Source organism: Scomber scombrus, chromosome 10 (assembly GCF_963691925.1).
Source record: "Scomber scombrus chromosome 10, fScoSco1.1, whole genome shotgun sequence".
Taxonomy (NCBI): Eukaryota; Metazoa; Chordata; class Actinopteri; order Scombriformes; family Scombridae; genus Scomber; species Scomber scombrus.
The window spans coordinates 7,040,068-7,067,765 of NC_084979.1; the positions used below are offsets into that span (position 1 = coordinate 7,040,068).

At 38.1% G+C, this 27,698-nt stretch overlaps 1 protein-coding gene across 3 annotated transcripts; it reads right to left on the reverse strand.

The window, feature by feature from the left end:
• Positions 1-27,592, reverse strand: calcrl2 (calcitonin receptor-like 2). 3 transcript variants are annotated; one of them, XM_062428038.1, is made up of 13 exons: positions 27,496-27,592; positions 12,500-12,557; positions 12,157-12,331; positions 9,950-10,057; positions 9,697-9,809; positions 7,787-7,878; positions 7,486-7,606; positions 7,134-7,287; positions 5,876-5,936; positions 4,753-4,819; positions 3,975-4,193; positions 3,391-3,432; positions 1-3,219 (listed from the first exon to the last, which is right to left on the reverse strand). In XM_062428038.1, exons 1-13 carry the CDS (start codon positions 27,543-27,545, stop codon positions 2,923-2,925), a joined length of 1,557 nt encoding a protein of 518 aa, XP_062284022.1. In that variant the 5' UTR covers positions 27,546-27,592; the 3' UTR covers positions 1-2,922. The 3 variants fall into 3 exon arrangements, with proteins under 3 accessions (XP_062284022.1, XP_062284021.1, XP_062284020.1); XM_062428037.1 differs by having other exon boundaries at positions 7,486-7,612; XM_062428036.1 differs by having other exon boundaries at positions 7,486-7,615.
• Positions 27,593-27,698: the final 106 nt, after the last annotated feature.

Here is a 27,698-nt window from a genome sequence, read left to right on the forward strand (position 1 = left end):
TTTATGTTCAAACAGCTTTATTTCCACTCGTAGATGACAGTCATTATTAAAAATATATATACAGTAATATGCTTGAATTGAACATTTGATGTTTTATTGGAATGTTTCTCAGATTTCTTTACAAATATGTCCGTGACAACTGTTTTCTCTACTGGGCAGCATTGCCACAGACGTACAGGGTTGGGTCCCTGTGTACAATCAGTTGAGATTCACAGCTCTTTAACAGAGCCTTCTCATACTCTGTGTTTTCTCACCTCTTTTGTGTTTTATTCCCCATGCATCATGTACCCTGTATCCACACAGGCACACTTGTATTCCCAGTGCAGTATGTTGTGTGTGGATGCGCCCTTGAAGGATACAAATTTGCTACAAGCTCACTTTCACTCAGGAGACTTGCTCAGTATTCCAATGGAAACTTGAAAAGGTGCAGGCTCTGTAGCATGCCAGTGTGCATACAGTGTGTTACATAAGCAATGGAAAATACAAATAATTTCTCCATTAAGCGTCAGTAAATTATATTTATGCATTTGAAAAAAAAAAAAACATATTGCAACAATAACACAATCCATTAGACATAATATTTTAGAATTTTAACATCCACAATAATAATAACACAGAATATTAAGAAGCATTAGGAACACTATCATAATAAAGACATGCCAGTTCTGAGACCTGTCTCCTTCCCATGCTGAGTTAGAAAGAGATAGAAAAAAAGATCCAAACTATTTATACACTAATTTGGCACAGTCTTGTTTAAATACCTATACTGCATTTATCACAGAAACATTTTCACAATGGAATTCTGAATGGCCCTTGCCTGTTTTTTGATTGTCAGTTTTTTATGTATCAGTGCTTTATATTAGGTTAAGATTTCATGACTTATTGCAATAAAATTAATGTCATAATAGCAAGAATGGTGGGACTTGTTGGCACCGGAAGAAGAAAAAAATGAGCAATGATTTATTCTAAGAAGTAAATCAGCTGGAATTAGACGAAGCTCATACGTAGACACAGTCTACTTTACATGCAGGTTTAGCTGTCATGTAACCAGGATGTTATACATTATGGAGAAATGTCATTATTACATACAAATTGCCACTTTTTATCTTTTATCTACTACTCATCTGACTGATCTATTCTCATGGACCATAAAAGTCAGAAGCCCTTTCTTAAGTGCTCCATGAGGTCTGTTTATTTGGCATAATAGCAAACCTACTTTACTAAAACTAAATAACTACATGTGTGTCAGCAAATATGGTGACCATAAAACTAAACCATAAACCATGTATTTATAGTCATAATGTGGGGATAAAGTCTTTCTTTTGTTCCAATGTCCTAACATTTGAAAATGAGTTTTAACCAAACAAAATTGAAATATGAATTCTGTTTTTAACATTACTGCCCTATAAAGGCAAACACACAACATTGGGTCAGTTTAGGCTTAGAAATCATACAACCAATATGAAACCTATTCTTTTGAATAATCCTCACGATTTCAACAGGGAAAGGAAGTAACCTTTGTATATATATCAAATGTATTCTTTCCCTGTTGTTATCCACTTTGAGAAAATAAACTTTATTTGAATTATGTAGGGCCATTCTAAGACAATACATGTATGTTAACAGGCATATGTCTGTCCATCTATATATTTATACTGAAACCAATTCACAGTTTACTACATTTAAACATGTATTTTAAAGGCAACCTAACCTCACTTAATTGAATGGATTTACCATAGACTGTATATATAAGGGATATACACAGCCACTGCTACTCTGCTAAGCTAGTTAGCCATAGTAGGACTTTAGCTAGGTTTCAGTTTTTTGGATTGGATTCAGCTGCTGCCTCATTTAGTTATATGGAATACTATATTACCAGATAATGTCAACATATTGATAGTTTTTAATTACCAATAACAGCTTGGAAAAATATTAAGTGAATCTACTTTCAGCTTTAGTTAGCCATGGCTAGCTCACAAGCTAGCATTGCCTTGATATAGTTAGCTCACTTGCTTAACTGTTCATGTTTGAGAGAGTTAGCTATGTGTTCTTATATACAGTCAATGTGTGTGACACACACACAGAGTGCAGTGTTTTGTTTTGAAGCTTAGATTGTTTGCTCAGTTTGTGAGTTTAAAAAAGTCCTGTTCTAGTCTTCCCTTGTTTTGACCCCGTTACTTTGCCTTTATAGGGCAGATAAGTACAAAATCATTCCTTTCCTTTAACTGAGACTAAATCCTATTTCTATTACATGTCATCAGCAAATGTGAAATGAATTGGGAACCACTATAATATCACGTTTTCTGTGTTTCACTCCATGATTCTCTCATTGTGGTTTTCATTGTCAGAAAAACAGCTTAAATGGGGATGCTGGCTTTCTGCAGGCCATTGATGACTGTATCATCATTCTCAGATAAAAGCATGTAGAAGTAGACTTGTGATCACATCAGTAGGCTATGACATTCATTGGTCACAGTGGTGCACAGGTAAAGCATTCAGAAGTTTAGGCAGATTACGCAAACACAAATCTCTGCCTCTGTAATATCAAAATGGCAGGTTTGAGATATACACCTCTCTCCATACTTAAAAAAATAGATGCTAAAAGCTAGGAAAACAAACAAACAACCAAAATATGTAAGTGGACTTAATTACAGCAATAGAGCACAAAATCCATTAATATACTAGGATTACAGAATGACACTATGGTATAAATGATATTGCGCTCATCGGTTCATATGAGTCCATAAAGTAAAGCTGTTGCTGTAAAATGTGTGTGAACATCATAAGCGTTTTAAGTGCTCTTCAGATATTTTATACACTTTTCTATCAGTGAAACTTTATTTTGAATTCACCTGTAATCTCTTTGTGTCTACGTGTAAGTGAGTGTGCACGTTCGGCACCGCAAGCATCGCCTCACTGCTTTCAGATGTAAGTGGTCTCCAGGTTGTTCAGCACATCCACCTCTCCGTTGCTGCAGGTCTTGCTGTTCTTTTGCTGCCCGTTGGCTTCCTGCTGCTCCCTGGACATGAAGTGGCTCTTATCCTCTTGTTCAAAAGGCGCGCAAGGTTGCTCCAAACTGATGGTGGCGCGGCTGGTTTCCGTGATGGAGGAGTTGGTGTGGTAGTTAAAGTGATTGTTGGTGATGGGCGTTTCTCCCCAGCCGGTCTTACCCCAGGCAGACTTCCACTGAGCCCATTTCCTCTTCAATCCTGTTTGAGCCTGGACATCAACAAAGATGGCCAATTAGACTATGTCTATTAGATGTAAAATCCGGCATTTTGCATTAAACCCAAGAACAGAAATCTCCAAAATACAATACAATACAACAAAAATCTCTATTAGTTTTCTAGCAGCTGATAACATCTTTGAAATATTGGATCTTTAACGTACCTCAGCATTGCAGAAACAGAATATAATTGCCACCAGGAGTCCCTGCAAAGTAATAGGTCATAGATTTAATATTAATACAGAAACAGATATCAGTGAGTGAAATCATCATGTAAACAATAAATTCAAATTAAACTGCAAAATCTCTTAGTGTATTTTTAAAACTATGACCAGTGAGATATGTCTTCTTTCTCTCTAGTTAGGCCTACTGTGAGTTTGAAACTGGCAATCACAAGAAACCTGTTTTACCAGCACTAATACAAGGAGCAGCCAAATGCCTGCTTGCCAATAGTAAGAGGCCAAATAGCACTTCATTATTCAAATTCAAGAGCAGAGAGTGGCTTTATCACCGCTAAAGTGCTCTTTAGTTTGATGTTGTTGAGTTTAATTGTAGGAAAAGCCTTCACACAAAACACCAGCTCTGACCAGAAGATTAAATATATCCCTGAGATATATTCATGAGAAATACTTGCAGATTATAAATGTATAATTTCTTATAGTTAACCTCACCACAGGATTTACATGAATACATCCATTATTTGAATGAGCAGCCTCAGGTTGTTTTTTTTTTAATGCGTTGACTGTACCTGAAAGTGGCTGAAGATATTTACAAAGAACTCATAGACGGCCCGGCTGATGCGTCCCTCCGGCGCCGTGGGGAGAAGGATGAACTGAACTCCCAGCAGAGGGATGAGGATGAGGGTGGCTCTCACTGCTTTCATGTAGGCGGTGGACTCAGCGCAGTGGGTTTCCTTCAGCTTGGTGATCAGAACCCGGACAATGTTCAGGAGAAAGAAGAAGTTCACCTGGGTGGGTGTGGGTGAGTGAAAGAGACAGGAACAGAAATCTGTTAATTTTACTGCATAGATTTGACTTGAGTTGATGGGAAGGCACATCTTTGCACAATATACCTTAATTCTTAAGAATTACAGGGACAGGCTTGATGGTGGCACTATAAGTTTACGTTGGAATAAGGTTGCCTTTACTAAGTCACTATATTACTGTAGTTTGTCTCCTATTACTTATTTTCCTGTTCAGTATGTCATATCAAGAAGAAAAATCACTATATTTTTCATTACTTTTCATTGTTCCTCAGCAAAAGATATATATTGCCCCTGTGTTTAACCATTAACAATGAAAACACCACAATTAAAGGTCAAAATATTTAACTTATTTCAAATCTTAGTGGCATATTAATATCAGAATGGTAATTTTATATCTGATGGACAGTCTTGCTAGTAACTTCCTAGTGGACTGCTAGAACTGTATGGCACAGGTACATCAAGGCTCCAAGGTTACATTTCGTGTTACATTGATGAGAGATTGATACAGTATGTACACAGTATACTTTTATTAAATACTCACAAGCAGTGCAGCTTGAATGGGCGCGTGAATGATGTAGAGCAGGTGAGTGTTGGAACTGATCCAACACCTGAAGGAGAAAAACTGAAATTGCTGACACCATTCCCGTGAGTCTCTTACATACACAGTGACATAAAAAAAAATCCAAGGGCTTAATGAAAGCCTGAATAATTCATCGTTTGCACTACACTCTGCGGACAAAGAGCTTACACAAATTCCCCTTGATGTGGCAAATCAATATCTTTCAATTCCTCTCTGAAGTCTGAAAAATGATCAAACAGAGCAGAAGAAGGTCACAGGAAAGAGAGAGCAGCAGAAACTCCACCCTGAGGTTATGTTACAGGAGGCATTCTTGGTCTTTATCTGGACTTTGGCCTCACAGAAGAAGTGCAGCAAATATGCAGCTCTAAACTGTATTGGTGACATCTTGGACTAACTGTCCACCACCAGTTTGGTGCATATATTATCTATGTGAAGATACTTCCGATACTGCAAAGCAAAAGTTTCCGTGAAGTCATTAAGACAGCTAGTTTGTTCCTTGTGTAATTCAGTCAGACATTTACATTATTAACCTTTTGCAGCAAGTGGTTAAACATATAGAGTTTACAGAAAAAGGCTCTGCGGTTTGAGGGAGCACTCAAAGACTCTGAGCGCCAACTAGGATTCTGCCGGGAGGGCTCCTAAATCAACATACATAAACATAAAACTTCGGCAATCAGCATACCAAAAATACCACATATGGAGGAGGTGGAAGTGGTGAAAGGAGGGAGCATTGTTGGCATGAGTGTAATATTGAGATATGAAATCTTGAAATACTTTCCACATCGACCTTTTTAAAGGTTTTAACAGTAACTTTACACAGTTCTGTTTGTCTGTATTGTTAATTTAACCCAATACATGTATTTCTTACAATGGCAATATGCATACTTGCTTGCTCCCCTGTTTTTCTTGAAGCCTAACCCTAACCCAACCCTAACCCTAATAGTACGAACACTGTGATGGTATATGCTAAATGACATATCAATGAACAGTTCCACTACTGCTAAGTTGATAAGAAAATGTGTATATGTATGTCAATAAAAAATGAAGATATAGAAGAAATGAGAAAAAAACAACAAGATTTTACCTGTCATTAAAGAAGAGCCCACGAGCCACAGCGTACGTTGCGGCAGGAATGATGGGAAAGCCTTAGGATAGAGAGAAACAGACATACATTTCAGACTGACAGCCTAAAGCTCTGCATTTATGGACACGGTTTGTCGTTAACAGGGATTTTGAAGAACAATGTCAAAACCAGCAAGTGACATTGGTAGGTTTAGGCTACGTGTTGTTTTATGTGCTGCAGCTCAGCAGCTACTTAGCTATCTAGCTTGCTTAATGACATTAGCAGTGCACTTTTCCCCAATGACTGTTTGTTTGGAGGCCTCATTCAACAAGCAATGTTGCAGGATAAGACGTGTGCTCATGATTGTCAGTTAGATAACTATGAGGCTAATGTGGGTTGTTATTCGGCATCTCCGGCTCTTGTGTTGTGTAACAGGATGCTATCAGGCTCAGTGTGACCATTTGCTCTTCCTTAGATCAAACACCATGTTATCCCTTTATTCAAGATTAGATTGTCAGTATCAAAACAAGGTACATAGCTTCCATAAGTGGATGGATAGGGGTTAATTCAACTACCAGCTACTTCTAAAAGCTATGTTTTTAATCTCACACAGAATGAATCATTGTTTGAGAAAGAGGAAGATGTTCCTCTGTATGTGCAGCAGGCCACTTTTGTCTTCTTTTTCTTTTTAACTTTGCATAACTTACACAACAAGTGGATATATGCATTGTCAGTTCAAAAAAAAAGCTGAAGTCACCTAAATTTTCAGCTACTGTATCAGCAGGAACAGCAGTTTTGAGTTCAAGCTAAGGGTAACATGTAGGACATGTACCATGCTCATTACAGCAAGGCTATATGAACAGATATAAAAAGATCTGAGCCGTAGAGAGACATAAAAGAGTGTATTACTAATACATGAGAGCTTGGTTGACTCTCTAGGGAGACCAACTGAAAGCCTGGATGACAGCTTCTCATGAAAAGCCCACTTATCTCTGCACAGGTACATAAAGACTCCAAGGTTACATTTCATGTTGAATAATGGTTGAATGTTCTCAGTGAAACAAAAACATTAGAAAGACTAAAATAAAAGCAGTTGAGGATCCTTTCATATATCCAGGTGTAAACTATTTATTAGCAAATTAATGAATCTGCCAGGGCATCTTCCCAGTGCAATTATAGGTCTATATGATGTTTAATATGGACATGACCACCAGATGGAAGCAGCTTGCAATTAAAAAAACACAAGAAAACATGGTTGGAAATGTTCCTCTTGACTCACCCCATCCCAGGATGTAGTACCAGAAGAGCGTCTGCTGGCCTACGAAGACGGCCACTATGATGAGTGTGTGGAGGTAGATGCCTTCACACAACATCCAGAAGTAGTTGGAAGTAGTAGTATACTGGGTCAGTACAGCCAAGATCTTACAGCTCACCTGCCAAAAAGGAAATGGCAATAATAATCATAAAAACATCATTCACCTACAATTTGAGCATAATGTTCTAAGCCACGGGTCATAATGTCTAAATTGCATGCTGTTAAATTAGATGTAACACAATTCAATGTGGGGGAGATTGCACAAGAGAAGTATAATTCATTATTAGGAGATTAATACAGTAATCCAGTGACTCACAGGGTTGCTGGCATTTATGGCCTGGTCATTGGCCACATTGTTCGAGAGCCACATTATGGTGACAATGGAGTGCAAGATGAAAGAGAGAAACATGTTCTTGTGGAGGGAGATTCTCTGGCAGCTAAGACTCCTCAGAGAGAGACAAAGACGGACAGAGAGAAGGGATGGTTGAGGTTACTTTACTACAGTACATGTTTCTAAGCCTTCATACACACTTCATTTCTAAAGGAAAAACAGGAATTAACAAATTAGTGATTATGTACGTACAAAGACTGAAGACGGAAGAAAAGTCATGACTTACTTCAAGTAGGAGAAGATGATCAGAGAGATGATAAGGGAGACAATAGACAGCGCATGACCCACCATGGCTAGGCAGTAGAGACTGATGGTAAACTGCAGGGAAACAACGGTTGATTCACCATGAAAATATAATATGAACTTACTATATAAATAAACACTGCATACATGTTTGACTCAAGACCACAAAAACAATAAATAGTAAAGGAGCAGCAGTATGTTGAACACTCACATAGTGAGCATGGTATTTATTACACCTCATCTCATAACAAAATGTTGACAACGCCTCATTACAGGTGAATCTTGGCTTATAAATTAAAGTCACATGGATTTCAAATGCTTCTTTTGATAACCTTTAATCCTTCCTGGTCAGATGGTTTGGAGGTTTTAAAGAAATCTGATCCAAGTTGCTGTGCTGTAACTTTAGCAAAGCATGATAGACTCATGTTGTTAGCTGAAGTTTACAGTCAACAGTACCTGGATCTTTTACTTAAGGCAAAGCAAGGCAACTTTATTTATAGAGCACATTTCATTACAAAGGAACTCAGTTCTCTACATTCTAAAAAAAGACAAAAGACATGTTACACAATATGTATATGCAACACAGTGCTATAACAAAATTCACAATCTTGGGAAAACAGGCAGGTTTACACACAGACCCACCCTTACTTACGAATATACACACAGATAGGCACACTAACACTGGTTTTTATGTTTCGCTTTAAATGTCAATACAGTTTTTATAGTTCTCAGCTCGTCCACAGTGACTAAAAACACCTTTACCAGTTGCTGATTGTATTCTGGGCACAACCAAAAAGCCGACGTCTGAAGACCTGAGAGATCTGATGGGGTTATAGTGGAGCTGAACCATGTACTGCCTTGAAAATCAAAAGGAGGACTTTAAAGTGAATTCTTGAAGCCAATGAAGTAATTTCAGTGTTGGTGTAATGTGATGATGTTTTCTTGTGCCAAAAAGAACTCTAGTGGCTGAATTCTGTTTGAGTTGAAGTCTTCCTTTTGAATGTTTTGATAATTCAGTAAAAAGAGCATTGCAATACGGTTTGTAATAAATACATGAACTAGCTTCTCTGAATCATTTCTTGATATATTTTATTATAGTATAAGTATCAACAGCACAATGAAAAAAAATACTCAATTACAAGTAAAAGTCCTGCATTCAAAATTGTTTGCTAAATGAACTCAAAATATCAAAAGTAAAAGTAGTCTCTAGATAAAATGGTCCAATTTAGAGTATTATATTTATCATACATGTCTATATATGTTATTGGAATATTAATACTGATTCATTGATGTGTACATGTGAGCAGCATTTTAATGTTGACAGGGTAGAGTTAATTTTAACAATCTATAATTATCTCTAACAATGTATATGTAATAAACATATCATATATTTTACATATAAAATAATGATTTGAAAAGAAACTATAGCTGTGAAATAAATGCCGTGGAGTGAGAAGTTACATTCCACCACTGTTCATGCCAGTCAGTCCACACTACAGTTTGCCCTCACTTCATTTTGTTATGCTCAGCTGTCAAAGCACTTGTAACTTCTGACTATCAGATATCAACATCTGTCACTAAGCCTCCTGGTGTTGTTTCCTGTGGTCGGTTCACATTACATTCCTGGATCACGTCAAAAGAAATGTGCACTGTTGCACTTTAGGGTTTCATCCTTTCACAGTTAACACTGTAGACTTCAGTAACAAATCAAACAAAAGAGCCAAACTAAAGGTGGAAACAGGGTGAAGGAATCTCCATGCATCAGCAACTCGGAACTCAAACCGGTGCCTCAAACAGATAGGACGACTGATTCATCAGATTCAAAGGTGGAAAGGAGCCAGAATCTGAATAAACAGTTCTAAATGCATCTGATGTGAAGTACATTGTGTTTACCTTGCGTTTGTCTTTGGTGTAGATCTGACACTGGGTGTAATTGCTCCAGACTCTGTTGCTCTCTGGGTGGTGGAACCACTGGCCATCAGAATTACAGACTTTAGTAACTTTCTCTGTTGAAGACAAAATATTTATTCGGCATGTGGTTTTATTTAGTACTGAACATGCAATGCTAGTTCGAAACCATTCACTGGAGCTACCATGTGGTTAAATGTTGTGCTTATATGTGTGAGTGTGCGTGTTAAGGCCTCACCAGCAGGGTCAAAGTCGTGAAAATATTCAGGACACATCTGTATGACAGTCCCTGGAGCTGTATCCCCCCAGCACAGCCAGCCGTCCCACGTACGGTTACAGAAAGTACCTGCAGAGGGCAGTAGACATTTAACATTATGTTTAACTTTGCAGACAGGACACATTAGAGATGTGAGTGTGTGTCTGTTTATGTCTGTGTCCATAATACTGAGAGCACAGTTTTAATTGTGAAAAAATGCCCGCCTTGGCTTTCTAAATGAGACTTTAATGTAATTCTGCATGCTGCAAATGGAGCGTCTTGATAAGAAGCCGATCAGGCAATCCCAAACAAATGTTGGATCAGAAATAAAGATATGGGTGCTGTACGCATGAGTGAAGTAATGCTTCATGCTTCAAGCCTTCTTAGCAGTAAAAACTGTTTAATGTTTCTGTTTTTGGTTGCTTTTTCGTCTTCATCTCTAGTGCAGTGAGCTAAGTCCTGAATTTTCCACTAGCGTTTTAAGTTTCTGTGGATGGCAATGTGTGTCTGTTCAACCAATGAGGCTTTTTTCTATTTAAATCAAAGAAGATTCCTCCCATGTTTCAGTCACTGCATGTTTAGATTAGCAAATGTAAAAGCTGGCGTCTTATATTATAATAAATATGATTATTCTCAATAATAATGATATATACAGTCAGTACATGACTATATCACTGTAAATCCATAGTACTTATAATGACAATCAACATTGATCAAGCAAAGAAATAATAGGTTTGGATTGCATTTTCTTCAGGACTACTTACATATCTATTTTAGTGTTGAACATTTGAGTCTATTGTAATTCATTATCACTCAACACATTAACAATGAGACATGTGTGTGACTCCCACATCAACAGAGAATCATAAAGGTATGTAACTTTATACATTTTTTAATAAATTTCCTGACAGAATGAATCAAATAAATGATCTATTCAACATAAACGGTGTGCTACACTCGGTAAACTGCGCACGCTAAATGTCTCACCACTGCTGGCCCGCACGAAGCTTGTCAACAATAGACGGAAACCTGGCTGTACCAGGTTACACAGTGGCATGTTGGGAAGCAGAGCACAAAATAACATTTCAAAGGCAATGCAGTACTGAGCGGGAGTAACAGGCACTGAGATAAAGACAAAGGGCAAGTTTCCTTTCTTTCAGACTCACATCCTCTCCCTCCTTCTCTCTCTTTTTTAGTATGTGCACACACTTGTAGCTGTAATAGATAGAACAACCAGTCTAAATCTGCATGTTGTGGTGATAGTAATTGGTATAATATTTACCATGTTTACCACCTCATTGTGGTGTGTTAACATTACCATACTTCTCAAATAAACCTAAAGAATAGCTGAGGTTGATGGGGATGTCAAGCACCAAAGTATTGGCCACAAAAGTCAAGGTTTACCAAAGTTATTGTATAAAGTAAAGAGGAGAGCATGAATTACTGTACCAAATTTCATGCCAGTGCATTGTACAACTTAGCAATATATAGCTACTAGACTTGCACTAGTGCACATTCTATATTTTGGTATATTACTACCATGGTACAGTGTTTATTCAGTACATTTTAGAGTTAACCTTACAGTCCTTTCTTTGGTTTATATTCTCAATTTATGTATATTTTTATATTAAATCAAATAGTTATTAAAGGATTTCAGTCAAGACCAATTCATGCTACTAGAATGATGAAAAATGTACACATAGTTGCTTTAAGTTGACATGAACCTTTAATGTGATCAAGTGATTTTTGTAATAACTGTCCTGCTATCCTTAAGTGGTGAAAAAATACATAAATTCTTCTGAAAAAATGCTTTCATAAAGAGCGTTTTTTCATTTTTTTGCCTGATGAGGATCATTGACAGATACTCGACCCTAGTCATACTTCACTCGTCTTTGTGTTTACACCAACACCGTAGATCTCATCCCAACAGTGGTGCTAAAATAGGACCCAATAGAATGAATTGAGAGGCTGAAATGAAAATAGATCATCTATCATTTATTTGTTTACTTGTGGTGTTAGCGATTATATTTGCACATGATTTTATTAAAACTGTATCTATGATTAACATATTGTCTGACACTTGCCAGAAACAACACGTGTTAATACCATTAAAGAGATGACAATCCCAGCTGGATGTGTTTTATCAGCTGACCTGTGAGTAAACGGAACAATAGTTACAATGCTCTCACCATCATCTGTACGTGGTGGATCATGGATGATCTTCAGGTAGCACTCATACTGAGCGGCCAGGATCTGGTGTCGGGACTTTCCTACTATGGCGGATATGTCGCTGAAATTGTCTTGCTGATCCTTCGCCGAATTCTCAACATCCACCGGGGACCCCACATCCTCCGCCTTGGACACCTGGGTAGTGTCCAAAAATTTAGACACTGTATATCAGAGCTATGAGAATGGAAAAACTAATCTATAAAAGCTCATGATTAAGTCAACCCCACTACATTACATGTAATTTATCTCTGTTGAATTAGACTCAAATCTTTCCATTACATTACATCACACGGTTGTACTCACCTGTGTGCCCAGTGCTAGTGCAACTATCAGCGAGAGGGTTAGGGTCCTCCACATACCTCTGATAGGGAAACAAGAACAAGTACACTACAGTTATTACACATTTTTACACCAGGTGTCTGAGTTATCATGTGATTACAAGTGAGAGGCTGTAATTTATTCCAAAACTAGGAACATTTTTGGCATACATTACATGTAAAAAAGTTACATCAGAGCCAGCCAATGTATAAAAGCTTTTATCTCTGTATTTTATACGTACTGCATACTAAAGCAGCTACATGAAAATCTTATAAATTCAACTTCAAAATAAGGTCAAGGTGTCTTTATTTATAGGTAGACTTGTTCTGCAGTAGCAGGAGAGGACGTCTACATTACACATAGACAGTAAAAAGACAGGACGCATACAGAGGACAATTTAAAACAGCACAAACAAAGACATGGGCAAGTACTCACAAGTTTCACTGATCAGAGTAAATAAAGGTCCACTAATAAGGAAATTTGTAAATGCCTGTTGTTATCTGAATTCCAATGTGTGTGTGTGAGTAAATAGTTCTACAAGGGTCCTTGTATTATGTTTATTTACAGTCTTTGTATTTTCTAATCTATTAGGACAGGAAGTTCATGCTCCAACAGTCATTCCTCTCCACTGTTCACTCAGGGTCAGAGAAACAGATGTGTGTTTATTATTGTTTTTGAGCAAAAGGGCAGCAAGTTCCCTTCAGTGTTTCCTCTATAATGATGAAAGGGATACTCAGCATAAAGTGTTTATCTGATGGGAAAACATGAGCTTTATTTATCTCAGAGGGATGAAACCAACCACAATCTGTTATGTGAATGTTACCACCAGCTTGAATTCATATATTTTTTGTTGTAAACGTAATAAAAATTGATCCTTGTGTCAATCACAATATCAGATGCGTATTTCTAGGTATAGTAAAATGCAGGAATGTGTTGTATGTATCACTGTGCATTGTGTTGATGGCCATGCCTTCTTCACACTTTGGAGATGAAGGCAAAGGACAATCTCAGCTTCAAATGTGGTAAGAAATGTTGCCTTTCTGATTAAACTGGTTCTATTGGATTTCAAGTGTATGTTCTTCAGAGATGGATGCTCAAAAAACAGTCTTTGGAATTGTTTAAGAGCAAAAACTTAAACTTTAAAGAGTGTTCTTAAAATATATTTTTTAATTTAGGCAAATGTAAAGGCTACAATAATGCACACTGAGATTTTTTCATTGAATGTAATGGTGTAGTCACTGTGCAGGAATTATGGCTTTGAATATGCAAGTGGTTTAAAATAGATGTGTGTTTGGATTCCATTGGTTAAAGACAAATTGGTAGCAAGTTTTAATATCAATATTAGTTACAGTTCAGAACAGCACATGCCAAGAAGTGCTTCTATAATCCCCAGAATTATAATAACATTCTGACAGTTGAGAGTATAATGTAGAGTGAAGGAAATATAAAGAAGACAGAAATGTGGGAAATGTTGTGCGTCAGAGGTGTGAGGGTTGTGAGGGTTTTGGGAACAAGCGCTTTGAATAGACTCTTAAAAAAGTATGAAAAAAAAACTTCTTCCTTTTCTATCTTTGGTTCTACTCGCTGTATCTGCTCACATAGCAAGACATGCAGGGAATCTACAGCCCTTAAAGTGGGAAAAAACAAGACAGTGCCCAGATTGAACCAAAACAGAGCATTTAAATAAAAGATGTTTCAGTGAGCATTTAAAACATAAATGAATGCATAATGTTCAGTGATTTTGTGTAATGACTCATACCATATTCAAAGGTTGTACCGAAATGAGTTCTTCTTAACTCACCCTAAACACAAAGGTAATTATTAAAACATTTGCTGTAAATACCTTCTCACCGTTGAAGAATTTAATATTTATAGTCTTTCAGTAACTGTCTGCAGTGACTCATGTTTTGATGCTGGAAAGGCACAGAGAGTTCCACTTAGGGAAAATAGTTTTTTGTCTTCCTTCCACATAACACAAGCTGACCCTGATTGTGCTAGCTGGTGCTGAGGTCTCTGATTGTATGTGGACAGTAACACGTACTGTTATCATCTACACCTGTGGTTTTCCACGTACTCGATAAAGTAAATTTCCTGAAATACTGGAATGTTCGTCCGAAGCTGAATAATAGTGTTATTACCTCCAGCAATGAAGTGAGACGGAGGGTACATTTTTGCTGATTCCTTTGTTCTCTTTCTAACAGAAATTAGCTTTTTTTTATCCCCTAATGTGCATAATTCAATATAACTGAAGAATATTTAGCTTGAATATTGATATCCTATATAAGGATAGTCTGGCTCCAGGAATACCAATCAGCTGAATGTATGTTAGGACCATAGACTGTATATAAGAAAGGTTAGGACACATGAGGGGTCCAAGTCTCATACAACAGAAGAAAAAATAACATGAATATAGTCCACATGTCAGCTTCCTTGTTCCCACAGGTGAGCTGGTTGCCTGTATAGATTCTGGGGCTCCACCCATCCAGGAAGCAGTTAGGCTGGTAGAGAAGGGTTACAGTTGAAGCCATGAAAGTGAAACTAATCATACACTAATCGTATCAGTGCATAGGACAGCCCATCCCATAAGCGTAAACTGCAATCTATTACACTGCTATTTCACGCATGTTAAAGATTTCAATATTTTGGGAAATACACAGAGTTGTGCATCATGGCTACCCCTCTCATGTTCAATATGAAGCTTGAAATATTATATTTAGTATAAAATTGCAGACTGAACTGCTTGTCGGATGGCTGAATAGCTTTTGAAACGTTCTAAAACGGATTCAACATTCACACCCACTTCACGCTGTGACTAGCCAGCAGTGCAGAAGTGAGAAATGATCTCTCCATCGCTCTCTTTTCATTCATGTCATTTTTTATCACTTTTCAGGTGAACACTATGAATGCTTGCCAGTAGAGCCTGTCTATTTCGAACTAGATCTAAGCAAGCATAAATCAACACTTCAGGGTGCTGTTTGGTGGATCTTGTTACTCTCACGTAGAGCCAAGCGAGTTGTTTAAAGCTATCCAAATGGTAGCTGTGTCATCACATTAACTGGTTACCGATTGTCCCATCTAGTTCTCCAGCAAAAGATAAATAAACACGTTTCTTAACATGTCAAACCATTTCTTTTAATACCGCTGCACCACTCCCGAAATAGGTTATGGTATTGTTGACTCTGCTAAGATCTTATCTCTTACTTGAGTGTGTCTGAATACAATAAATTCAATATTTCAGTATGTTGCATAATAATCATTTCTTCATGACGTCAAATTTCATGATTTGACTCTGTTTGAGTTGCTCATCAACTACACACACATACGCACAAATGCACACACGACCAGAAACAGAGCAGAAATACAAATATATACAGATGTGGAATAACCCATCAATACCCAACAACACTGGGAAAACGTGGACGAACTGTTGAATTCAGAAATGATCGGTTATTATAAACAATAACTTTCATTTCAGAAACATACGAATAAAAATGAACTAAAAGACACAGGATTTTTGTAAGTATTGAAACTTTGACCTAAAAAATAGAGTTTCAAATGAGAGAGGAGGAATTCTACATAAAAGGAGCAAAAACTGAAAATATTGTGCTGTGTATTATATATTCTTAACCAGGCTGAGGTCTCTGAAGAATTGCTCCAAAACAAATACAACAAACGGAATAAAAATCTTGGTATGGTAGATGGAAAAAAAACCTAACATCCTCTGTTCATGTATGTCAATAAGTATGTATAACGTAGTTCAATGGTTATGCTGATGATAAGGTGGTATTCTTTAAGATCTGCTGTAAAGAGCACAGCCTTCTTCACCAAATGTGACCTTATAACCATGCACAATGGACTGCCTAAATTAATCTCTTAAAGTAACTGATAGAAGTGATAAAGTGTCTTTGTCAGAGACCCAGAAAGTTGCTTCTCTCTTGCCGCTCCCTGACAGATGTGACAGATTACATTACATTGGCATTAGACAACCTCTACTACCAGCGTTAAATGTCAGCGTAGACATTTCACATCTTGCCTTTTTGCCTCTCCCTCTTTCTCTCTGTGCCACACACGCGCTTGACACATAAGCATACAAGGGTCTAAACCTATTCTGAATCCAACCTATTCTAAATCAGCAATCTGGGATTTCTAGCACAACACCAAAAGACATTAACAAATCCAGGTAAAAGCTGAGTTCATTCACAAGACATCAATGTTTCATATATTTGTTTCCATCTTTGGTGCTCATGTGAAGTCTCTTCCCTTGGACTGCAGGTTGAATCTCTGTGGGCGACGACACACGTACACAGACATTCACAAACACTCACAAACAGACATTCATTTATAATTACAATTTCCATTCAATAGGAGACAAACATAGAATGTCTTTCTATCTGTTATGTACACATTTGCCTTGAGAAATGTATTGTTCCTGATTAAGACTTTGTAAATTCAAGGACACACACACACTCACGCAGTAGAATACCTTGGCAGTACATACCGTAATACCATTGTCACCAATGAACAGTGTGTACAATCTATCTATGAGCCGTAGCCAAGCAGTTTGGTCTGTCTTTGTTGTCTGCTAACAAAAGGCTGTTGCATTTGCCGCTTTCTTCGTCTCGCTATTTTCTCCAGGGTCATCACCTCGAATTATTCATCCAGGTGATCAAGAGCATGAGACACTGGTGATATGAAAGGGGCGAAGAAGCAGACACACATGTTTAAAAGCACAGACAAGGTCCTCCACTAGTTGAGTGGTTACAGAATGTGTGTGTGTGCGTGTGGCTTCATCATTCTCTGGATAAATTACTTCTTTCAGTTCAGACATTTCCCTCAGGGGACATAAATAAAAGAGGAGTTTAAACTCAGGTCAAACAAGCATACCCCCCCCCCCCCCCCCCCCCCCCCCCCCACACACACACACACACACCTACTCCCACTATCTTGTTGTGTCCTGTTTCCCTTTCATTGCTGGTCTTTGACAGTCCCTTCCTCAGTCTCCCATGTTTTTATCTCCCCCCACTCCGTTGTCGGTCAACCTGTATCTCAATCGCTCAGTCTCATGTTGAATCTGTGTGTGTCCTTTACGCTACCCAGACCTTCAAGGAATACATCAAGATTTTGGGATATCGTTTTTTGTTGTTGAGCTCAGCTGTGGACAGTGATGAGGACAAAGAAAACCAAAATCACCTATGAGTCATTGACCTTAATGGGTGTTGTTTCTGTTTTTCTTGTGTAGTGGTATTATAAGAAATTAGCTGATGTTTGGATAGGATTATTTTAAAGAGCATGATAGTCAGTATTTTTCTTAATATCAAAAAATGTTTTGTCTGGTGTCGCTTATTCCTCTCTATCATTGATCTCCATTGTTGTCCAATAACTATTAAAAACACATCAATGAGCCACGCTGGTTGGCACGTTCTTCATTACAAGGAGCATGGGCACTTAGGTTATTTTGTGTCGACCACACATAGTCCTGCTGCTAGGAATACTCTCTAGAGCACCCAATGTGTATTAATCCACAACTGAAAATAGTCCCCCAAAGATGCAGTATTTACTTCTGTTTGAGTAATAAATGCTAGAAATGACAGTGCCAAGCTGTTATAGGAAATTACTTTTTTTACTTTTTTTTTTATAGAGAAAGTATATGATTATGACTTGCTTTTAAAGACTTCAGTGGGAATGAAGTTGAGGTTGACAGTCACAGACAGGCTGGGGAAAATGGAAAGTACAGAGAGACCAACTCTTAATATCGGTTTTGGTCTTTTCATGGGATTTCTTGACAATAATGAAAAACGTATTATGTGTTCTTCAATTAGTGAATGATGTGTATTTCCTCTTAGATTATCTGTTTATCATTTTACAAACCCCCAATACAGCCCTATTTAGATGTTTTGTAGGTACTATTAGTTCATATTCTGGTTAATTATTCTGGTTATATAGCTCAATAAGTTATTAGCACCAAACCCAATGATTTACAAGTATGAGTAATTTTAGTGTCGATGTAAGACAGCTGATCTCCCAATAGCTCACTGTATTCCTTTAAAAGGAGTCCTGATTTCTTTCTCCGTTGTGATGTTTAGATGGTCTGAGAGCAGTCATTGTCAAACTGGAATGTTTGGTTTGCTTGTCTGGTAACAGCTGTAGAAACACTGAGCCACGAGTACACCACGTGCAGGAGGCTCGAACTCGTAATACCACGACAGAATAGCAAAGAAAGCGTCAGACAAAAATGGATTAATGAACTGTCAGTCCATCAGAACACATCGGAAACACCAACACACTGGCCTGGTAACTTTAAATGTCAAGATATTAACACGAGTATCAGCTTTCAAAAACGCACACCGGCCTCTATAATTCCAGTCTTCTGTGTTATACAAACTGTCAAAGTTATTGCCAGGTGCTGAAACCAACAACTGAGATATGACAAGGGCTGAAAGAGCTGCAGCGGTGTCACTTGGCAACAAAAGCGCTCCAGGTAATTGATGTTTCTAATGGATGTGTCCTTTTTATGCATGAATCACAGACCTCAGTTTTGTAAGCATGCACAACACCCACAAAAAAACCCTTATCCTTTCCTATGATAGGGCTAAACTTATTCTTCACAAGGACTTCTGGCAAAGAAGAGGAAAGTCTGACACAATTAATAAGTGATTAAATGTCTTTCCCTGTAATGGAAAGAGGAGGGAGTGTTTGAGCCCGGGGATCTTTTACTTTATATTTAGAAAAATTCCAAAGGAGACAAACCACGACACAGGAAATTAAACACACATTTCCTGAGCCAGAAAATTCATACGATGAATTGAGATCATACACAGGACAGGCCAATGCCAACGGTATTATGGGGTGACTTGTTGTAAGAACATATTTTACCTGATATAAAGGAACTGTGCTTCTCAACAGTTCATCCTGAAGCAAACTGGGACGCAGTGTGACAGACTATAACTACTCCTGGCAGCAGACAATAAAGTGGGAGAACAATATCAATAATTTAGAAATAGCTTTCCTGATTTGGAAATATCTAACAACAATCATGAAGTATTGCTTTGGCCGGCGTTTCACCCATTCATCTCTTTCCAGTGTTTAAATATCATCAGTTATTTACCAATGAACTGCTATCATTTTCCCACGTTCTCTCAACCTCCTGTCCGTCTAAATAAATTAGTAATCGCCTACATTTCCCAGAATGTATTTGGACAACATCCAAAGAATGGTAATTTTTCATTTAGCAGTATGATGTACAGTGTGTGTGGATGGACAGAACACTAGTGATTGTAACGGCAGAACAAGACTTTTCCGGTGGGGGGAAATGTGAGAGACACGAGACGGCATGTGGCTTTGGCTTGTTTCATTCTGGTCTTTTGTGGTAACTGTTGGTTGGTATCAGAAATACTGTCCAGTAGGTGTCTCTGCGTATTGTCACCCATCACTGCAGATGTTTAATGTCTGTGCAGAATGATTGATTGCTCTTAAATCTGACAAATAAACCTGTTTTAGATCACTGAAACACCTTATATCAAATGTCACTGTGTGTGCTAAAAATTATCTCATGCCATCTATGTCTGGGTAGTATCCACCAGCAGGTACAAAAAATGGAATGTAAGGTTTTAGAGTGAATTTTCTATCTTTCTTTAGCGTACATTTATGTCATTTGTACTTTTTAAATAATCGGATTTGTTTGAGAGACAGCCCACATCCTTAGAGCTCACTGCAAGAGTAGCACTGCTCTCAAGGGATCGCAGGCCATCAAATGGGATAGTGGGAAATATTGTTGTTTTGCTATACCAGATTTATGTTTATTGGCCCTTGCACCCTGTTAAATGGACTGCAGATGTGTGACGTAAAACAGGGCTCTGTCCTGACCCCCGGAGGTCATTAATCTACTGCCTGAATTATGAGCAGCAGTAATTTAAAAGACAGCCTTAATTACAATAAATAACCTTTTAATGTATATGTTACCATTGGGAAATCTAAATTGGTCTTAGCCAAGTAATTGCTTTTGGGAAGTATAGCACTTAGTTTTAGAAAATCCAAACACTGTCAGCGGACCAAGGATATAAATGAAAAAATAAATAAACACTGAAGCATAAAATAACCTTTACAGCAAATAACTGACTGGAGTTCATCAATAACAAAAGAGAAAATCTATTTCTTTTCAAATGAGTTGTATTCTTTTAAGATAAGTAAAATAAATAGCACTCAAAAGCAACACTTACAGAGAGTGGTGTAACAGATGGGAATGTGGAGAGAGATAAGATAAAATACCAGAAACACAACACTGGGGAGAACCAGAGAGAGCAAATAAACACAGCTGCAACAATAACTTTCATTATCCAATTATCCGCTGATTATTCTATAAATCATTCTGTTTACAGTATGCCAGAAAATAGTGAAAATTGGACTTTTGCTTTTTTTGTGAAAACATTGACTAATTTAACATTTTTAACCCATACTGTTATGTAAATGAAACCATCAGAGAAGTTTAGAGAGGAAATCACTCTGTGGTGTAACTGCTAACAACTCAGACAACTGAAACATGACAAAGGGCCACAATTAAACGCTGCTTTTTTATAACGGGACACAAGTCAAACAGATTGGTCTTTAATTCATCTTTATTTTATAACCTCTTTCTATGTTTAATGCAAAATCTGTATCTAGCAACTGTTTTTGTCAAATAAAAGGAAATGTATTTCCCAGTGAAATGTAGTTGAGCAATTATCAAGTATTAAAAAAATGCAACTGATCAAGTACTTAAGTAATTGTACTTGTAATCCACTACTGTACACCATAAATTCACACTCATCTCCTTTTCAGTATCAGTTAAATACGATTATTTTCTGCTCATTCGGTTGCACTCACAGACACTCACAGTGCGACGTGTGTTCTCATTTAGTTCATCAGAGTCTGTGTATGATTCAGGACTGACTGAATTCCCAATGCAACAGTTTTCTCTGGTTCCTACTAATAAGCTGTTCCAGTTGACTGTCTTATAGGTCAAACTGCCAGAGCTCCCTCTTATAGCTACACCAGGGACCAGGGGAGGGGGAGGTGGGGAGTGTGTGTGTGTCTGTTGGTGCAAGTCTGAGTGCATCTGCTCACACATTACTCCTATTTATTTGTATTCCAGCGGGAGATCCAGAGAACCGTTGAGAAGCAACACAAACCCCAAGAGTGTGTGTGTGTATGTGTGCCTGTATGTGAGATGAGGCGGAGGAAGGATAAAGGTTGAAGAGGACGCTATTATCTTCCTCTCTCATCCTGCAACCACTTCCTCCCTTCACTCCCTTCTCCCCTTCTAAACAGCCCAACAGGTTAAAAATAAGCCATTGTTACGGTTACACAAAGGGACATAGGAGGGGCTTTCATAGTGAGGACTCACAGCTAACATCCTTAGCCTTTTAATGCAAAAACACAAGGTGTATTAGATGTCGAAAGGTATGGAATTCCATGAAGTCAATCAAATTATTTCTAATGAATCTAATCTAATGAATCTAATCGAATTCATTATTTCGGAAGATTGTGCTGCGGACTGTCTCCACCAAAATCACAGAAGTCAGAGTGCTCACTGGCACTGAAACAGAATAAGATTGTCCAAAAGTGTTTGACGCTCAAAAGACGTCAGCATCGAACTAAATAAGCAACTCCAAGTTCAAATCTTTACAGGCATCTGGATATGATTTGCTTAAAGTTGTCTCTCTATCATGTCAGGCAGCAAAGGAAAAAATGACCAAAGCTGTGTGGACTTTGGATTCTTGGTCACCCCTACGAAATGATTCCAACATTTTGTCTGACTCTAGATTTCCACAACTCCATTAATTATTTTAACATCTTTAGCTTGTTAAGCCACATTCATTTGGCCACTGGAGGGAAGGCAAACACCAAAGGAAGCAGGCAAGCAGCCTATAATCTTTTAAACTGAACTTGTGATATGTAAGGTGTTATGGTTTTAATATGCTTGATTCAAACTAGCTCATATGAAGTGTCATGTGACCCTGTCTAAAAGTTAAAAAAGCCTACACCGGTTTCAAATCTAGTCTTTATGCGTCTTTGTGGTTTTGACACGATGAATTGCAGAAATACGAGTAATGGTGCATAAGACGATCAGAATCATTCGGTTCAGCAAGCGCCCCAAAACAACATCTGTAGGTTCTGGTGACACAACTGTACGACTGTCTAGTGCCATATTTATAACGGGAGCAAATGAAGGAAATAGGACGGCTGTCCATTTCCTGCTTCACAACCATGAGTCATTGTTTTTTTTAATTTCACCATGATCACGACTGTCCCCTAACCGTAACTGTGTGGTTATTAATGTAACCATAAAGAAGAAGGTCGCCAAACCTTAACAAAGGTTTAACCCAAACCATTATCTTGACCTAAACTTAACCACGTCCTTTTTGTTGCGAAATCTAACCAAAACTTAACTGTAGCATTGTACAATTATAAAACTCAGAACACTGATTACAGTGTGTCATTCTGAAGTGCATGGACCAATGACATATATTGCTTGATTAGTTTGGACAGTCTAACCTCAAGGACATTCATGGTGTTGCATTTGATGGAACACACGGAACTGCTTAGATCAGCTGTTTGTTACGATTGGAACCGAAGTTAATGAGAGCCATGAGACTCAACCATACATCACATACTCTGTGAAACAAACGCCATGAGCTGAAAGAGGCTAAACATGTCCATAGAGAGTAGGGTGATAATTCTCTGCAGGTGCCTCATGCCGGTTGACCCCTTTCACATTATACATAGTTGTAACTGGTACCATGTAAAAAAAACTATTGAAAATATTTAATAATGTATTTTTAAGGCCAACTGTTTGAAATGCAATACAGATATAAAAAAAAAAAACCCAACCGAGTATGCTGACCAAGCATGTAGCACAGTGAGAGCCAACAACCAGTCTGTTATGCAATGACCACAAGCAGGTTCAGTTACAGATAAAGCAGAGTGCTTGAACCTGCAGCCAAGGAGTGACTAAATAAGAATGATGCACTGCGCTTTCAATGAACAAATGTTTTGAATGCAGTCTCAAAGTTAAACTTGGGCACATGAGTTGATAAGCATACAATTCATTGTCATGTTTCTGCACATCCCACATCAGGTTCCGGGGCTCCATACCCAATTTTCCCGCTATGAATGATCACACATTTTCTGTCCATCCCACAGTTTTTCTGGCTGTAATGTCTGTGGAAAGTAGTGTCTGATCCTGTGAATCACTTACAACAGCCTGCACAAACCAGCAGCACCAGGATTTACAGCAACCGAGCTGTCCATGTATGAGTGATGACAGACTTGGTTATTTTCCCATAGCGGACCCCCAAAATAGCTCCTCCATCTTGGAGCTGTGCCATAATGCGTCCTTTTTTTCCCTATCTGTATTTTTTGCCCCTTGGGGTGTAAATGTAGCACAGGCTGTAAAACAACAGAGAATAGACTGAGGCATTCCTCCCTAGATGTAGTGGTCAAACGAAACTTTCCCACCAGACAGCTGACTGCCAATGCCTGTGCTGAAAGAGAAGCAGATCATCCCCAACACAACAGTAACCATATCAGGTCTCCCCCCACTTATCAATCAGTGTGGGAGACAGCATGCCCTGACACAGTTCTCAGATATGGTCAGCCTGACACTACGTTCACCACCGAAGCATCTACTCTGTTTCTTTTTTCCATCCCATTTCTCATGTCATCTCACTGAAATCTTTCCTCAGTTTCCCCCTGAGGATAAACAAACTCTGTCTTCCTTCGTTCTCTAGCTCTCTTTCTCCACTCGCATAAACAAAAAACTAAATGACGAAAAAACTTTAATCCGTAGGAAGGTTTTCATTGTTTAAGTAGTCTTGAATACAAGAGCAACAGGTAAGACTATGTATAGCTTTATAACATAAAATAAACATGGGGAGGTTAATATTGTTCATTAATACCTGTAACACAAACATGTAATGTGAGTTCTGGCTCATTTAAATCTTCAGTAGCCAACTTGTAATTCCAGTGGAGTCTTCTCATTTGCCATCATGCAAAAATATTAGGAAATCTATGCCCCTACTACCCCTGCACCCCTGCAACTATTATTTACATACAGTATGTAACCCTGACATGCCAGTTATTCTCCACTGAATCTAAAATAAGAACATGTTTTTTTTAAGGTACTTGGAGGAGGGGGGGGGACTTGTTGGCTTGTTTGTGTTATGAAAGAGGGGAGGACTGGGGAGCGAGAGGGGGATTGGGGACCAAAGTGGAAGCTAAAACACCTATTAATACTCTGATAGCTGCCTGGCAAGAGCAGTCTGTTCCAGCCAAAGAGACACTGGGACACTGGAGGGGTGGGTGAGGGTAAAAGTTTCCCACGGGCACACGCACGCATAGAGAGTGAAGAGTCTAGGAATTATTCGGAGGAACTCAAAATTCAAGTAAGGCGCTGGTCTTAGATCAGTGTCTGGGGTGTGAAGATCACAACTTGGCAACAGAAGGTGGATAGGCTGAAGGATATTCCTGTAGACACTTCACTCAAACGGAGCCAATTATAGATCGAAACACACAAAGCACGCACGGAAATAGCCTCTCCTGGTGAAATAAAAGCTGCCTACCAAATTTTGCAGAGGCAAGAACATGGCTCAGGGTGGTACATAAAAATATTTGTCAGGATACACAGAAATGTATAATGCAATGAAGAACAGATATACAAACAAACTGTAGGCCTATATTGTTTCCTGTTGCTTGCTGAAAGTGGAAAGAAGTATGAAATAACGTGTGAGGGAGTGCATCTCTGCAGGGTTTACTAGTGACTGCAAAAGCGTATACATGTAAGATTGGACCAAAATGCAAATGATGATGAAAATGAGAAATGCAAACCAGTGCAACCAGCTTTCTGGGCACTGGTATGATGTAGCTTGGAATGGGAGGATGTAAGATATTATCTCAAATCAGAATAAAGATAGATAAGATCATTTAATCGTGGTGCGTTTCCATTATGAGGATAATCATGAATATCCTCATATGTCTGCCTCGAAAAAGCTGTCTGGCTCACTAACAAACAGTCCTATTGATTTCCTGATTCATTTTTAATTGCCCATTTGCCATAAAGGGGGAGGCCACATCCTTCCAGTCATTCGTCACCATGGCTGAAGGCTCGGAATATGAATGCTTGGATATCAGTTTGATAGCTAAATTCTTTTTTAGAACCCGACCGATATATCGGTCAGCCAATATTATCGACCGATATTGACCTATCACAGATATCGTTATCAGTGAATGTGTTATCAGATATGTGCCGATATTGTTTTTTATTTTCTAAAGTTATATAGACAACATTTTATGTATACTTGACCCTTTTTCTTAATTTGAGTTTTATACATTAATTTATTTATTTGTATTTATTATTTAACTTAATTGTATTTTTTAAGCTAATTCTAATTATTAAATTTACAGAGAAGTTTACTGTTTTGGTGCACTGATGTCATTTTATACAATAATGTTTATTGTTAAACTGAAATATATTTCCTTCATTACATTTGAGGGATCATGTGTGTATCTATATATTATGTACATATAAGATTATCTGCCAATATATTGATATCAGAATTCTTTCACTCCCTAATATCACTATCAGTATCAGCCCCAAAAATCCAGTATTGGTCAGACTCTATTCTTAAAAAAAAAAAAAAAATTCCCCTCTCATTATGATTACCTGTTGTGTGCTGGTGAGAATCTGAATCTGTCCTTGTTTGTTTTTCATTAAAAAGGATGCTCACAAAAAAGGGATGTATGTCGTATGATGCAATAAAGGTTAGGTGATTCCAGTATGTTTTAGTGCAATTTTAAGAGGTTTAAGCATATTTTTGATAATGACAATTGAGGATAATTGGGCTGGGTTGGGCTTGTGGAAACTGAATTGCTCCTCGGGGATAAATAAAGCTGAAGCTGAATCTGAATATTGTTAATCGCAATTATTTTGGCCAGGATAAATTGTGACTTGAAATGTTCATATTGTCTCATTCCTAAAGGTAGCGTCATTTATCTATACTGTCCTATATTGTTTTACTATAAGTGCTGGGAGACTGGACTGGATACTCAGCCAGTCGAATCAAGCCTACTTGTTTCATTTGCACTGTTTTGTTAGTTCATCAAACTGTATGAGTCTGTAAGTAAGTTAAGTTTTAGCATCTTTTCAAGTGAGCATCCGTTTAACTGGTTTTAATGGTTTCCACAAAAGCTCAAATTCCTCGAAAACATCTGCATAAATAGCAGCTGTATTACAAACTGATTAAAGCTGATTGAATTTCAAACGTCTGGGAACACCACCAGCTGCCCGTAAACGACTAAATCACTGCAATATCACTTAACGCTCTGTTGACTTAGACTACTGTAGGATTGTGTTTTTTTTGGCCAAGGACTCATCGGCCATCTGCTGTGTGTGTTCAAAAGTACGTACAGAGAACTTCCCTGCCGTTCTATTCTATTCTATTTCTATTTCTATTCATATGCTACTTAGAATTGCAACTGTAGAAGCAGGCAACAAGCCAGCTCAGGGTGTGACCTTCCCTCAACCTGCATTCATCCTCAATGATATACTTTACAACATCATAGAGTAAAAACACAGTTAGAACTTTGTCTGTGCCAGTCTGTGGTTTAATGGTGATAAACCAACCCAGTCTTCTTATCTGGAGGGGCTCAGTTATGAATTTGTAAATATCTCAGAGTACTTCAGTGTAGTGTTGCACTTTGTTCTATACATTTCCCATTATGCACCTACAGTCAATTAACTTTCCTTGTGTTACTTAATTAGTTAATATATAATGTATGATTATTATTATTTTATTGACTGTTGCATCACCATAGTTTTACTACATACGGTTAAAACTGCATCATCCCCTCAGTTAATATGAGCACATTGAAATGAAGCCACTATAATAAGTGACGCCTCCACTATTGAAAGTACCTAACAGAGAGAGAAACAGAGAGTGGTGGCTCACCTTTGCTTTGTGTGAGCTGTCAAAACGACTTTTCCTTCAAATATTTCCATGCTTGCATGATCCGAGAAGAGAAGTGTCTCATGCTGCCCTGCTGTCAACACTGAGCGACCCTCAGCCGCAGCCGGGCACGTTCACAAATACACACCTTCCTGTTATCACTTTCAAAATAAAGCGTTCACATGGTATAGCTAATGTTTGGTGTG

Bases quoted from the DNA above. Each gene is read 5' to 3' on its own strand.
- calcrl2 (XM_062428036.1), bottom strand. From the start codon at position 27,545: ATGGAAATATTTGAAGGAAAAGTCGTTTTGACAGCTCACACAAAGCAA. The intron at 12,558-27,495 runs GTGAGCCACCAC...TTTCCCTATCAG, and splicing joins ACAGCTCACACAAAGCAAAG to AGGTATGTGGAGGACCCTAA. The intron at 4,820-5,875 runs GTAAAATCTTGT...TTTCTCCTTCAG, and splicing joins GGGCTCTTCTTTAATGACAG to GTGTTGGATCAGTTCCAACA.